This window comes from Ranitomeya imitator, chromosome 2 (assembly GCF_032444005.1).
Source record: "Ranitomeya imitator isolate aRanImi1 chromosome 2, aRanImi1.pri, whole genome shotgun sequence".
Lineage (NCBI taxonomy): Eukaryota > Metazoa > Chordata > Amphibia > Anura > Dendrobatidae > Ranitomeya > Ranitomeya imitator.
Genome location: NC_091283.1, coordinates 171,359,197 through 171,375,684, shown reverse-complemented (window position 1 = coordinate 171,375,684; position 16,488 = coordinate 171,359,197). Strand labels below are relative to the sequence as shown.

The window sequence follows — 16,488 nt, the reverse complement described above, 5'->3', positions numbered from 1 at the left end:
TTATTAGGAAGCTAACAGTGAACATATGGTATATACCCTCCGATTCAAACACATGGATTATATATATATATATATATATATATATATATATATATATATACACTGTATATATATATATATATATATATATATATATACTCCAGTACGGTCACTGCTGACTCTATGATAACCCAAGAACTAGTCGCTACCATCACCAGTTTTTTTTATACAGGGTGACTGGGCGCCTGATTTCTGGTAGTTTTGCGGTCCAGTTTATTGAACAAAAGGAGCAGAAGTATTACAGTTTATATTAATCCAGAACAATAGGCAGTGTTTATAAAAATATACAAAATATTTTACAAAGGGGACAAAACAATACAGCATATACAGTTACATAAAACAAAGAGGATAAACAGAAGAAATTTACTAAACCTGTTGTCACAGAAATGCTTTCAGATTCATGGAGGGAGGCACTGGAGGAAATCAGACAGCACCCACAGTGACCTGTGCCTCCAAAATGCTGATGATGCCCAAAAGTTGACATTTGCCTTTTAGTAGCTCCTAAGTTACACCCACATATCTCCCCTTGATGACTCCTTACAGGGATGGACATGGGATGTGGCTTCAGTTTTAGAACATTTTGAGAGTCAATACATTGATGATATCTTTACTTCTGAGAGTCACAGGAGCTCGATATCGATGTCATATTTTTTAATCAGAATTTTATCTTTACATACAGACCAAATATGACAGGTGTAGCCACATCTATCAGGTCCGTATTCAATTGAAAGGATTCTGGTCATCGCTCAGCGGAGGGAAACCATGCTTTGCATTCGCCACTTCATCCCGTTTCCAAACATAAGATTTTCCTATCTATTGGAGAGACACATTTCATGCAAACCTCCCTCCTTAATTTCTAATAAGCAGACAAAGAGATCCAAGATCTTTAAGTTTTTCAAAGTCTCAAAGTCTTATGTTGGTCATAAATCTGCTCTACATTCCTGATGCTGGGCCTCACATGTTAGCCACTAGGAGTTTGCTTGATTACCTAATTCCAAAGGAGATGGTCAGCCACACAGATTAGAGTGCAACAGCTCTGTAAGCATTTTAATTTTCTCTAACATATGTGAAATAATTATTTTTATTTTCCTTTTTTTAATTTCATGACAAATGTAATCTATTTACTGGTTTGAATTTGTTACATTTGAGGGTTTTGCTTTGGTGCTAAGTGCCCATACACAGTAGATGAACATTGGCTGTGCCTGATGATTTTGGCCTCATTCGCCGACCATCTGATGTGTACGAGAGTGTTCTTACTCTACACCAGCTAATGGCAGATGTCGGAAAAAAGATGGATCGGGCATGTTGGAACTCAACATGTTCCATTCTTTGCTCTCTCTGGAAATGAGCTGTCATCAGAGGAGTTTTGCAATAGTATGTTTCCCTTTCCCCATTAAGAACACATTAATGTACTTCATAAACATACATGTGCCGGACTCAGCTGGGCGAGCGTATGTGTGATAATTATCACCCTTGAGAGCAAAGGATAACTAATTTGGATTTCAATGTGACTGATACTAGTTTTCCCTTGAAGAAAACTTGGACAAAGATCTAATACTCATCAGTTGCCAGTGTCGGTAAGCAAGTCTATGGCGTGGAAACAATATTTGACTCTTTAGAAACCTACCGGCAAAGTTAGTTTAAAAACTACTGCCCAATTGGTTACTATGGGTTAAAGAAATACCCAATGGTTCCTTAACATGGGTTTATATCAGATGCTAGAAAAATATGATGTAAAGACAAAGCCAACCTTTAACTTGGGAAGCCTCTTGATGGTCTTCAGAGGACGCAGAACACGAAGGACCCTCAGGGATTTGATAGTGTTCAGATCTTTTCCTTTGTTCCCTCTACAGAGCACACACACAGAGGTACAGTCAGCATCCGAAAGACAGGAAGGTGCGCTAAAACGAGTGACGTCCTGAAGGAGTTTTGTTCCTCGTTCTCTTCTTTTGAAGAGACCCCGCTTCAGTTTATGAATGAATTATGCATCAGGGTTGTCATACTTTGCCAGCCACCGTTACTTATAATACAGAGAACCATGATAGAAAACAGAAGATCTATGTCGCCCACATTGTGGTATTCTTGATAAAGTTGCTTGGCCAAAGTTGGTGTCATCTTTTTTAGGATTAGTGAAATCAAAATTGATATCGCATCCAAAGAGATAAATGGAAATGGCAAACCCTCTTTAGTGCAATTCAAATTAATACTGTCTCTTGTGCCTTGGCAGTATGGGACAGGTCTCTATTATTATTATTATTATTATTATTATCCTGCATAGCCAACATCTGCCCAGTTCCAATCGAAGGCTTAGTTGTGGGTTTCTATGCAGGTTGCAGTTCACAATTCTCCAAAAGAAGACCCGATGGGTCCCAGAAATCCTAGTTAATGTAGCCCAAGGTCTAAGTTTGCTTAAAGGGATTGGCCAGGACTACATTATTGATGACCTATTAATAGGATAGCTGACAAATATCGGATTGGTGGGGGTCTGACAAATAGCATCCCCATCAATCAACTGTTAACAGGCCTGATGCTAGCCAGATATATACAATATATGGAGCCAGATCAGCACAGCTCCATACAATGTGTTCTTGGTTACTGCAGCTCAGCTCCCACTAACTGCAGTACCTAGGAATGGCCAACAGCACACTGCACAGAGCTGTGCTGTCCTGGATCTATATACTGCATACATTCTGTATCCTTGTGACTTTTAGTCCAGGACAATCCTTTTAAGTCTAATCGCAAGCAACCGAGAGTATTGAAGGTATAGTACAGCCACTAAACTTAACCCACATTATGGTTGTCTAATCTTGGCCTAGAGCAGGCCATACATTGGGGATTTCAAATGGCTGCTTTCTGGAAGACTTGTCATCCGTGGTTGGTCAGTGAAGGTTGTCGTATTGGACAACAATTAGGACAAAATGATCAACTAATCTCAGCCGTTATCTGTGCCCTGTCTTGGCTTCCATTAACGGGATGCAGATCTATTGCTTGTCCCTTTTTGACAAGATGTCTCATAACAAAAAGGCATCAATCTGACAGAAAATAGTCTAAATTGGCCATTTTTGGTTGACCAAAATCTCTAGTGTTTGGCCACCGTAAGGTAGAGACCTGGACTGGCAATGGTGACAATAGATTGAAGTTTGTTAGCATCTCCCTGATGGTCTAATGCCAGCGTGCAAGGGAAATAAAGCTGGCCGGATCTATGAACCTGGCCAGCTTCACCGCACTGCTTACAAGTTCTATAGAAAAGAGCTTGTATGCGCTGCGCTTCCTGCCTAGAACAGCAGCCACCACTAATAGACTGTAGAAGTGGTCGGTAACCTAAGGCAATGAACATTACACAATAAAATGGAAACTCCAACCATTCTTGAGAACAACAGAATAATTATCTAGAGGTAGAATTACAAAGGTTTTTTTTTAATAACTCTCTAATTGTTTTATTATTATTATTATTGATAATAAAACACAAAAGAAAATAATTGATGGTCTGGAAGCACTAAAAAGAATTCAGGACTCGTATAGGTTGGCACTTCTAGAAAATAATGCTAATTTCTCTAGTTATTTCACAAAGGGCAAGTACTCGTCCTTCAGTGTCACGCTCTATGGATAGTATAGAATTATGATATTTGTACATGTTTGGTTCCTCTGTATTATACGCACACATGCTGTTGACTAGACAGATATGCAGGAGCAGTGGCAAGAAGGGAGGCAGCAGGCCAGGATTGAAGGATTTCTCTATTTCCTGATACAGACTGCAAACAGTGTAGTGATCGCAGATAACATTCAATCCTGGCGCTGTTGTTCTAGGTTAACTCAGATGTATATTCTTGTTAAATATTAACCAAAACCTGATTCCCAAGATTACCAGTGCTGGTCCACAGCCTACAGGGACCTTCCCCTAATGCAGAACATGCGGTACACATGCTTATCCTGGTTATTCATGCAGACCTGTTATAAGTAATACCATGTGCCGGATTAGACAAAAAAAAACAAAACAAAACAAATAATGACAGTTCCACTTCCAAATATCACAACCGTGTGATATACGACTAGTCTAAGGAACCAGTCAGGATGACTTTTCAATTAAAACTAATGGTAAGGCTGTTTAGATCACAAAACAACAATTAAAAAGATATCTGCCTTGTAGTAATCTGATGTGCCAGCGCTGAGAAATCAAGCTTTAAAGCAATGTGCAAATTAGCCTGGAAGTGCAATGGGGCGTGTAAACACACTTGAAGTGCACTGAAACGCCCCCAATGTAATCTAATTTGTATGTGGATTCAAAGCTTGATTTCTCAGCACTGGAACATTGGACTTCTACAAGACGGGTATCATTTTAATTGCTGTAAATAAGACCTATACAGCTGTAGCACTAGTTTCAGTAGTTTAATTGTCCTGAAAATTTACCTTCTAAGGTAAAAAAAAAAGAACAAAAACAAACTAACTCATGTGAGAATTCTGTCCATCACAGCACAGGTATAACAGGTCATCAGAGTGGAATGGCGGAGGAGAGGGAGCGGTTTACGGTTGCCCCTCTTATAATACAATTATATTGTATTCCTGAGGTTAGTCAGGGTTGAATGAGGTAAGTGAATGGGTGGATTACTGAATGCAGAGAACATGCCTTGAGCCCTGTTTAATCATAATGAGAGGTGGACTGGCACTCGACATTCATGGACGCTTATGAAATTCATGGTGTAGAATGAAAGACGATGTAACAGAGCAACCATTCTGATTTTTTTGGGGGGAAGGACTATATTGGTCACTAGTATTACAGCAGCTTTAATGCTCAAATTGCAAGTTAGTCTCATGATTGCTATTCTGCCTTTATTGTGTCAGTGGTGTATGGGTAAAGGGGGATTTCATTTCCTCCAGACGTTTTGCAGATTGCAGTAAGGCCATGCTACATTACAGAATAATGACAGTAAATTGTGGGCACATTGCAATCCGCAAGTTACAAGACATCTAAATCCGGTGCATTTTTTGTGACTAGCATGCCTCCAATGTGCCAATTTCCTTGCTTGATGAGGACCTGGCTCATCCATGTTCTTGATGGTAAACCCAATGACTTCAGGGGGGACTGTGTAATGCTTCATTTTTTCCTGTGGAGGCGCTGCAGGAAAATCTCACATTTGCTGCTAACTGTAGTATTTAAATGGTAGTGTATTTGGTGGCCCCACAAACATAGGTCAGTAATTCTGCTTTTTGGTTAAGGACCTACCAGTGCATAATGTCCGTATGACATCTTCCTCTACTGTGTGTTACAAAGGGACTTAAGGGTGACTCCTATTTTTTGCACTGACTTATGTCATTACTTTGTGGTGAGTGAGGGTCTGACCTCCGGGACCTCCCACCAATCCCGAGAATGAAAGGATCAACTTTCTGTTTTTTTCCTGTGCAGGAGAACTGCGGCTGTTCCTTGGACAGTGGCTGTCAGGGGTGCTGATCTGCAGAGAAAGACAAGAGAGGGTCCTCAGTGCTGGATCATCAGTCCTGCAGCCCCTTCATTCTAAGGATTGACGGGAGTCCTAGCTACGGCACACTCTAGTGATACGGCACCATTTTTGTGAGATGAGAATACCCCTTCAATGAGTTGTGATTGCGACTGATTTTAGGAAGATTGAAATGGCAGAGAGAGGGTCAGATGGTGTCATTCCAATGACGCTAGGTAAGAAGTGAAGACATACAGGAATTCCTGTATGTGCCAAAAAGAAAACAGAAATTGAATTTACCCAACAAAACTCCTAGAGGAGAAAAGAGAGAATCCAGCGACAAGGAGACAAAGAGAGAGCTTATAATCAGTGACATACACACAGAATTCCCACAGTGCAAAGAAAAATGACGCAACAGCAGCACAGAGCGCTTACAGCGCAAACAAATACATACATGGTTATATGTTGTTAGATGACAAACCTGGCCTAGTTATACAATGATGAACACTCCATGCAAAGCTAACTGATATACTATGTTAATACGGAAGTGCTTGCTTTTGCAGCTATAGTCCTACAGGGGGCAGCAGGTCTCCAATGACAATAGCTGAATTTTGTAGCTTTTGACTCATTTGATTCATGCATCAGACATTGTGATACTGTGTTTTGTTTCTGCTACTATTGTAATACCATTTATATTGTATTCTATGCTGGATGTGTACATGTGTGTCACGCATTCCGAGGGTCAGTCCAATCTTTATTGCCTTTTATTATCGGATAGTGCTTGTGAAAACAAGCACTTTTGCAATTTACTGCTAATTAAAATTTGCATCCGTTCATGAGGTGTTAACACTTTTCTGTTCTGTTGTTTACAGCCCGTTGCTTAGGAAACCGACCACCGCTGTTCCTAGCTTGTAAGCACTGCACTGAAGTCGGCTAGGAGTAGGAGGCAACAACAATCATGGTCAGCTTAAAAACAGAGTTTCTACGTTCAAAAAGAAAAGAGTTTGTATGCATTGCACATGTTCTGTCTATCAGTGGTGGTCGGTTTCCTAAGCAACAAGATATAAAAAAAAAAGAAAAGCATTAATTTCTCAAGAACAGCCGAAAGCTTTAATAAACCGTAAAATGCTTGCATTTATCAGACAATAACCATTTATGAAGATGGGGGAAACCTTTTAAAGTGTTCCTCTAGGCACGTTCACACTGCTGATTTTATAACACAGATTGTGATGACTTTTCTATGTCAAAATCAATGTAAAATTAGCTCTAACAACTCTGTGCTTTCCATTTACGAGACCATTTTTATGCAGAAATCATGCAAAAAAATAAGACACACACCAATATGCGGTATACTGTAAGTAAGAGCAAATAAGATACATTGCTTTTTATATGCATATTATGGTACAATTTAAAACAAACAAACACTTTGCTGATAATTGCAAGCAACAGTTACCATAAGAGAATCTGTATAATTGACAGCTTTTCTCAGACAGGTTATTTTCCTTTATTATGAAGCTGTAATTTAAATCAGGACAAAAGTGTCCATTTTTTCCTCTTATTTTATTCCTGCTGCTCCCTTGAGTACTTTATAATTTTTTTCTTTTCCTGGCCTTTTTATTTGATGCTTTTTTATAGTCTTTACTAAGGGGGCGTGTCTTACAGGATCCTCTGGGGCGGGTCTTTAGGCAGCACTGCATAATTACCCTGTGAGCCACACCCTTTTGAAAAATTAGCAACAAAGAAAAAAGCCCATATCACTGGAGCCGTATGGGTGATTTAATAAAAAAAAACAACAGAACACTAAGGGGTACAGCGGGAATAAAAAGGAGCAAAAACTGGTCACTTACAATGTGGTAACAGGTCCTCTCTAAAGTCTACAATCAGTACATGCAGTAAATGTGGCTCTATGAAAGGAAACTCATTTGCCAGCAAATGGTCGCAGATCGCTCCTCCCGACTTGCTGCGATCTGTAATTTCCTTTTATTATATAGAATGTCTGTGATCTCTGCAAATTTTGAGACTGACCGCAAAATACTTACGAGAAGGCGAAAGCCACAAGCGCGCCACTGACTACGATAAAATCTAGAATGTTCCACAGATCACGAAAATATGAGCCGGAGTGAAGGAGCAATCCCAAGTCAATCATCTGCGGAAGGCAAGAAGCTGATTACATCGTGGTCATCCTATTGGCTGTGTATGTGTAAGTCCTGAGAAGGATGATTGCATTAATAGGACTCGCTATTCTGATGAAACTGCTAGCCATTTCGATGTTTGACATCCTTGTTAATTTTCTGGAGACTAATAAAATTACTTATGCGCTTGTGAATTATTAATGAGACACTGTAATTAGTGTTGACAAAGATGACATTTTTACGATGGGGGAAAAAAAAAAATAATAAAAAATGTCCGTCACCATTCTAAATGGATGGTGGATACATACTCCAGTCCATGAAGAACTTGTAACGCACACATAATTATTTTACACAACCAGAATAAGTCGCCTTCGTGCACATTGTATTGTAGCGGGAGTTTAGACATTTCCAAACACTGAATAATATTTGCAGACGTAAATGCATGGAGTACAGGGCTCCCAGAAATGCTGAGGTTTTAATTAGTCAGTGACATCGCCGTATAATGTTAATTAACTTATGTGGCGACAGTCTGATAAAAACACTGTGGTGGCGGATCAGCATCACTTCACTACAAATGGCGGGCAGAGGTTCTCAGCTGGCACGGAAGCATTATACGAGTGTTATACTTCTTCATCACTAGGGTCTGTGACTTCTTACCTTGATCACCATCTCAAAGGTGAAAACTCCTGTGAAGATGTAATCCATGTATTTCAGCACCTGAAATCAGAATGATATTCAATGAGGAAAGGTTTGGTTACATTTTGCACATAGAGAGTACTGCAGTATTGTAGTAGTTATACTCTTCTACATAGGGGGCAGTATTATTTTAGTTATATTCTTGTACATAGGGGCAGTATTATAGTAGTTATATTCTTGTACATAGGAGGCAGTATTATAGTAGTTATATTCTTGAACATAGCGAGTAGTATTATAGTAGTTACATTCTTGTACATAAGGGCAGTAGTATAGTAGTTATATTATTGTACATATGGGCAGAATTATAGTAATTATATTCTTGTACATAGGGGCAGTATTATAGTAGTTATATTCTTGTACATAGGGGCAGTATTATAGTAGTTATATTCTTGTACATAGGGAGCAGTATTATAGTAGTTATATTCTTGTACAAAGGTGGCAATCATATAGTAGGCATATTCTTGTACACAGGGGACAGTATTATAGTAGTTATATTCTTGTACATGGGGCAGTATTATAGTAGTTATATTCTTGTACACAGGGGACAGTATTTTAGTAGATATATTGTTGTACAAAGGGGCAGTATTATAGTAGTTATATTCTTGTAAATAGCTGGAAGTATTATAGTAGTTATATTCTTGTACACAGGCACAGTATTATAGTAGTTATATTCTTGTACATGGGGCAGTATTATAGTAGTTATATTCTTGTACATAGGGGACAGTCAGGGCCGGCTCCAGGTTTTCGAGGGCCCCGGGCGAAAGAGTCTCAGTGGCCCCCCCCTTTAACACATACCCCGATTTATGATGCACAGATACGGCAGAGAAATGTATAGTACAATGCCAGATTTCACTTCTTACATGAGTGACAGCTATTGTAGATTCTGCAGTGTATATATACAGGAGGAAAGGTGCTGTGCAGTGTATATATACAGGAGAGGTGCTGTGCAGTGTATATATACAGGAGAGGTGCTTTTCTGTTTTGAGTTTTTCTATGAAACAAAGACTTTTCTACATAAACAACGTTGTTTGGTTTTGCGGCCCCAACAGATCTGTGCTACAAAGTAACAGGCGGCTCGGGCATTAATGAGGGACCTGATGCTGAATCCTTTCCACAAACCCTAATGACCCAATTAGTGCCCTGTCATTAGAAGCTCATTAAACGCCTCCCTGTCCCGAGCAGTCATGTACAGTATGGGGGGATCCTGCAGCCCACCCCCTGACTGCTCCATACCATACACTGCCCTCTGTCGCGCTCACTATTATCCTGTGCATTTCTCTGTCATCGTTACCCCATGTTACACTTGTCACCCCCCACTACAGAATAGCAGGGCAGCCAATGTCACCCCCTCCCGGACCCTAATGGCAGCAGGAAATGTCTGCTCCTCTATTGGGTTGGAACCTGATTTAATCAAGGAATAATGTGGATTTGTTGCCGGTGGCTGCAGGGAAAGGGTTAAGTGATGCCATGTCCTTGGTGGGAGCAGTGGCAGCTGCTGGGACCTGGACAGAGACAACCAATGTTGCTGTGACTGCACAGTGTGATGTGGAGGAGAGAAGCTGAGACTCCGGAGCAGAAATCACCCACATGCCAGCACTGGGCAGAGTCCCTCCAGTCACCAGCCTGGGGCCACTGGGCCCCAACGTACAGCCCACAGCTCAGTTTTATCCATGGCAGCAGCTCCCCTTCCTCCTGGCATCTGGTTAACCCCACTTATGCGGGTCGGATTGTTATCTTTAAGGTTCAGCAATAACCTTAATACAGATGGGAAGGGGTTAAGCTTCTTCCTACCCCACTGGTGCAGGTTTGGTGCAGCATGCATGTATTCTGGGTGAGCTGGGCGGCTGCAGGTTGCACCCCACCAGCTGCTCCTCCAGACATCACCCACATTTTTAGGCAGTGGAGAAAGACAGCAGCAGACTGAGTCACAAGTCCATCTGCAACCACTGCTGGATACCTTTGCAGTCACTCAGGCACTAGTAGGACAGAGCTCCTCCGGAATCTGCCTGATAAACTTCAGCACTGTCTGCAGCCACCCAGGGGGGAGAGCAGAGAACGTGCTCTCTCCGCCCACAATGTCACACTGGCTGCCTTCTGTTAACCCCTACGTGTGCCTGCCTGGCTGCACTGACTGAGTGAGAAGATGCTTGTGTCAGAGCTGGCACATAGGGGTTAAGAGAACGCAGCCAGCGTGACTTTGTGGGGGAAAGAGCATGTTATCTCCTGCTCTGCTCTCCCAGCTGTATCTATGACAGCATGAGTGGGCCCCCCCCTCTCCCCAGGGCCCCGGCATTTGCCCGCTGTGCCGGGTGCTGACGCCGGCCCTGGGGACAGTATTATAGTAGATATATTGTTGTACAAAGGGTCAGTATTATAGTAGCTGTATTCTTGTACATAGCAGGCAGTATTATAGTAGTTATATTCTTGTACAAAGGTGGCAGTATTATAGTAGTTATATTCTTGTACATAGCGGGCAGTATTATAGTAGTTATATTCTTGTACACAAGGGACAGTATTATGAGCGCCATTTACCCAGCGACTCCGGTCGCATCACACGTGCGCCTACGTGGACAGGACTTCTTGCTGCATCCAGGCTACCCTACCAATATTGGAATTTATAGAGACAGGATTAACGTTTCTCCCTGCACCATATCTCTTATATTTGTTCTGATGAAGGTCCGGATGTGGACCGAAAACGTTCGACTTGCCTTTATGGATGCACATCAATAAACCTTTTGCATATGATAATTATTCATCTAGAGTGCCAAGTTTTTTCGGATTTGGATTTATTGGGCTGGATACCCTACTTGAGCACCTACTCTATAGACTACTACAAGTGCCGTGTTGTTCTATTATTACATCCAGGCAAAACTGACAGCTGGGGGCTGCAACTCTCAGCTGTCAGCGTTAGCAAGTCTGGTTATCAAGAATGGAGGGGTCCCCATGCTGTTTTTTAATTATTTAAATAAATATTTTTAAAAAACAGCGTGGGGTCCTCATCATTTTTGACAACCAGCCTTGCTAAATAAGACAGCTGGGGGCTGGTTTTCTCAGGCAGTTAAGGGGCCAAGGATATTGGCCCCCCCAGCCTAAATATAGCTATTAGATGCACCAATTCTGGCGCTTTGCCGTGCTCTTCTCACTTGCCCTGTAGCAGTGGCAAGTGGGGTTTATATTTGTGAGTTTGATGTCACCTTTGTATTGTCAGGTGACACCAAGCCCATGGACTAGTAATGGAGAGGCGTCTATAAGACCCCTATCCATTACTAATCCTATAGTTACATGGTAAATAAACACAGCCAGAATAATGTCTTTTATTAGAAATAAAACAAAACACACTTTTACATTTTTATTTAAAAATAACAAACACAGTTATACTCACCTAATGCCTTATTCCACCGAAGCCCTTGTTCTCCTGTAATAAAACTAACATAAAAAACAACAATATCCCTCATCTCTTCATTGTTCTGTCCCATGCTGTAATCCATGTCTAGAGGATTAACATTTTTCAACCTGGACAGTGCCAAGATGCAACCGTCCAGACTGAGAACCACTGGTGAATGAGATGCTGCGAGACTTTCTCACGGTGCTAGCGGGGATCACCTCAGTTCAGATCGACTTAGAACGCAGCCTCAGTGAAGTCACCGCTAGTCACTGATGCTGCGCGCGCAACATCTCACTAACCAGTGGTTCTCAGCCTGGACGGTTGCATCTTGGCACTGTCCAAAGCACCAAAGAAATCCTCCTTCACACAACGTCAATAAAAACCATGTATATTTTATTAAACAAATATTAAAAGGAATAAACAGTAGTAGGTAAAAAACCACAGCACAGGAAAGAAAGGTGGGCTGTCCAGGAAAGCACACTCCAAATATGGTAATGACAAAGTCCAAATGCAAGCATAACATAATGTTCGTGCCAGGTGGCCATATATACACATGCAAAAGGAAAATGCAAATAATAACAGTAATAAAGTAAATACAAGTGTATATAATACAATTACCTATGGAGCGCTCCTGGAGACCCACCACACCCGACGCGCGTTTCGCAATGAAATGCTTCGTCCAGGGGTGATTTCTTTGGTGCTTTGTAGTTGTTTATTCCCTTCGTGGTGTATATATACATAGGATACATATAGGTGTTGGTTGGCACTGTCCAGGTTGAAATCGGTTAATCCCCTAGACATGCATTATGGCATGGGACAGAACGATGGAGAGGTAAGGGATATTGTTGTTTTTTATTAACTCTTTTGCAGATGACAAGGGCGTCGGCGGAATAGGCAAGGTCGTAAGTATGGTTTTATTAAGTTTTTTTTAAAGGAGTCTGTAACATTCTTTCAATTAGAGGACTTTATTCTGGGTGTGTGTTTTTATACAATATGACTATGGGGTTAGTAATGGGGGCGTCTTATTGATGCCTCTCCATTACTAACCACAGGGCTCGATGTCACCGGACAATACAAAGGTGACATCAACTCCCCCCAATTATCACCCCACTTGCCACCGCTACAGGGCAAGTGGGAAGAGTGAGGCCAAGTGCCTGCCAGAATTGGTGCAGATTAGAGGCGACTGAGAGCTGATGTTTTCAGCATGGGGGGCAGTATCCATGGCCCCTTCCTAGGCTATTAATATCAGCCCGCAGCTGTCTGCATAGCCTTTGCTGGGTACTAATTGTAGGGGGACCCCACGTCATCTTTTGGGGGGGTCCCCCTTTTTAATAGCCTGGGAAGCTCCATGGGTATTACCCCCTTCCCAGGCTATGAACATCTGCCCCCAGCTGTCGGCTTTCACTCTATTTACAAAAATTACTGTATGCAGGAGCATACATAATCTTTTATTAATTAAATACATGTACAATAAGCTGCACACACACTGTACTAATTGTATATGTCACTGACATCTATGTATCTACCTATTCCATTTGTATTTACTGTATGTAATCCATCTCTTCTATCCTGTCGGCTCCTGCAGTGATTTTACAGTACACGGCAGATGAATTGCCGACTTTTCTTCTATCTATGTAATATATATATACATATAAAGTATATATGTGTGTGCCACTGACATCTATATATCTATGTATTCTATGTGTATATATCTATTCTATTCTAACCTGATTTTACTGTATGCGGCACATGAATTGATAGCTTTTCAAAGGATCTAGAGGTATGTTTTTTTTTCTCTGAGGGCATTTAACTTTATTAGCATGCACAAAGAGACACAAGTTAGCCCCAAAAACGCATGAAAAAATGCACCTAAACCGCACCAAAACATGCGTTTTTGCAGCAGCTTCTTTCCTGCCAATAAACCAGGTTTTGCTGCAGAAAAAAACACCCAGTATGAACGTACCCTTATAGTAGTTATATTATTGTATACTAGATTGTGGCCCGATTCTAACGCATCGGGTATTCTAGAATATGCATGTCCCCGTAGTATATGGACTGTTGTGAATTCTGTGGCTGAATTCACTCCTGTGGTCACAAGTGATACTGCAGCTTCTGAGCTTCCTCCCTCAGGTGTTCTGGTGAGCTCGTTGGCTGCTTTGTTATTTAACTCCACCTGATTCTGTCTTCCTTGCTCCTTGTCAATGTTCCAGTGTTGGATCTGAGCTTCTGGATCTTTCCTGTGGCCTGCTGCTCTGCTTAGATAAGTGCTTCTTTGCTTTTGTTGCTACTTTTTCTGTCCAGCTTGTCATTTCGTTTTGCTGGAAGCTCTGAGACGCAAAGGGTGTACCGCCGTGCCGTTAGTTCGGCACGGTGGGTCTTTTTGCCCCCTTTGCGTGGTTTTTTGCTTTAGGGTTTTTTGTAGACTGCAAAGTTCTCTTTGCTATCCTCGCTCTATCTAGAATATCGGGCCTCACTTTGCTGAATCTATTTCATCCCTACGTTTGTCTTTTCATCTTGCTAACAGTCATTATATGTGGGGGGCTGCCTTTTCCTTTGGGGTATTTCTCTGAGGCAAGTCAGGCTTGTTTTTCTATCTTCAGGCTAGTCAGCTCCTCAGGCTGTGCCGAGTTGCATAGGTAGTGTCAGGCGCAATCCACAGCTGCCTTTAGTTGTGTTTAGGATAGGTTCAGGTATTGCGGTCTACAGAGATTCCACGTCTCAGAGCTCGTTCTATTGTTTTTGGGTTATTGTCAGATCACTGTATGTGCTCTGATTGCTGGCACACTGTGTCACTGGATTGCCTACATAACAGTACAAAGAGCCAAACCTAATGATTCTCAATAGAGGGAAAAAAGAAGTTCTGACATCATTTTTTTTTTCTCAGCTCTGTGTTCAGTCTTTTTTTTTCCCCTAGACATTTGGGTGTTTCAGGACACAGGTGTGGTCATGGATATTCAGGGTCTGTGCAATTCAATGGATAATCTCGTTACAAATGTACAAAGGATTCAAGATACTATTGATCAGAAATCTATGTTAGAACCAAGAATTCCTATTCCTGATTTGTTTTTTGGTGATAGAACTAAGTTTCTTAATTTCAAAAATAATTGTAAGCTATTTCTGGCCTTGAAACCTCATTCTTCTGGTAATCCTATTCAACAGGTTTTGATTATTATTTCTTTTTTGCGCGGCGACCCTCAGGACTGGGCATTTTCTCTTGCGCCAGGAGACCCTGCATTGAGTAATGTAAATGCGTTTTTCCTGGCGCTCGGATTGCTTTACGATGAGCCTAATTCAGTGGATCAGGCTGAGAAAAATTTGCTGGCTTTGTGCCAGGGTCAGGATGATATAGAAGTATATTGTCAGAAATTTAGGAAGTGGTCAGTACTCACTCTGTGGAATGAATCTGCGCTGGCAGCTTTATTCAGAAAGGGTCTCTCTGAGGCTCTTAAGGATGTCATGGTGGGTTTTCCTATGCCTGCTGGTTTGAATGAGTCTATGTCTTTGGCCATTCAGATCGGTCGACGCTTGCGCGAGCGTAAATCTGTGCACCATTTGGCGGTATTGTCTAAGATTAAACCTGAGCCTATGCAGTGCGATAGGACTATGACCAGAGTTGAACGGCAAGAACACAGACGTCTGAATGGTTTGTGTTTCTACTGTGGTGATTCCACTCATGCTATTTCTGATTGTCCTAAGCGCACTAAGCGGTTCGATAGGTCTGCCGTCATTGGTACTGTACAGTCCAAATTCCTTCTGTCCATTACCTTGATATGCTCTTTGTCATCGTATTCTGTCATGGCATTTGTGGATTCAGGCGCTGCCCTGAATCTGATGGATTTGGATTATGCTAAACGTTGTGGGTTTTTCTTGGAGCCTTTGCGGTGTCCTATTCCGTTGAGAGGAATTGATGCTACACCTTTGGCCAAGAATAAACCTCAGTACTGGACCCAGCTGACCATGTGCATGGCTCCTGCACATCAGGAAGTTATTCGCTTTCTGGTGCTACATAATCTGCATGATGTGGTCGTGTTGGGGTTGCCATGGCTGCAAACCCATAATCCAGTATTGGATTGGAACTCTATGTCGGTATCCAGCTGGGGTTGTCAGGGGGTACATGGTGATGTTCCATTTTTGTCTATTTCGTCATCCACTCCTTCTGAGGTCCCAGAGTTCTTGTCTGATTACCAGGATGTATTTGAAGAGCCCAAGTCCGATGCCCTACCTCCGCATAGGGATTGTGATTGTGCTATCAATTTGATTCCTGGTAGTAAATTCCCTAAAGGTCGATTATTTAATTTATCCGTGCCTGAACACGCCGCTATGCGCAGTTATGTGAAGGAATCCCTGGAGAAGGGACATATTCGCCCATCGTCATCACCACTGGGAGCAGGGTTCTTTTTTGTAGCCAAGAAGGATGGTTCGCTGAGACCGTGTATTGATTACCGCCTTCTTAATAAGATCACTGTTAAATTTCAGTATCCCTTGCCATTGTTATCTGACTTGTTTGCTCGGATTAAGGGGGCTACTTGGTTCACTAAGATAGATCTTCGTGGTGCGTATAATCTGGTGAGAATCAGGCAAGGAGATGAATGGAAAACTGCATTTAATACGCCCGAGGGTCATTTTGAGTATCTAGTGATGCCGTTCGGACTTGCCAATGCTCCATCTGTGTTTCAGTCTTTTATGCATGACATCTTCCGTGAGTATCTGGATAAATTCCTGATTGTTTACTTGGATGACATTTTGATCTTCTCGGATGATTGGGACTCTCATGTGAAGCAGGTCAGAATTGTTTTCCAGGTCC

General features: G+C 41.8%; 1 protein-coding gene across 1 annotated transcript in view; it reads right to left on the bottom strand.

Annotated features, from left to right (window-relative positions):
- CACNA1B (calcium voltage-gated channel subunit alpha1 B) overlaps positions 1–16,488 on the bottom strand; it is a 467,134-nt gene that overhangs the window by 139,891 nt on the left and 310,755 nt on the right. Inside the window, exons 23-25 of the mRNA XM_069747979.1 lie at positions 8,261–8,320; positions 7,511–7,617; positions 1,790–1,886 (exon numbers count right to left, since the gene is read on the bottom strand). Coding sequence (XP_069604080.1) covers positions 1,790–1,886; positions 7,511–7,617; positions 8,261–8,320 — 264 coding nt within the window. The remainder of the gene's footprint in view (positions 1–1,789; positions 1,887–7,510; positions 7,618–8,260; positions 8,321–16,488) is intronic.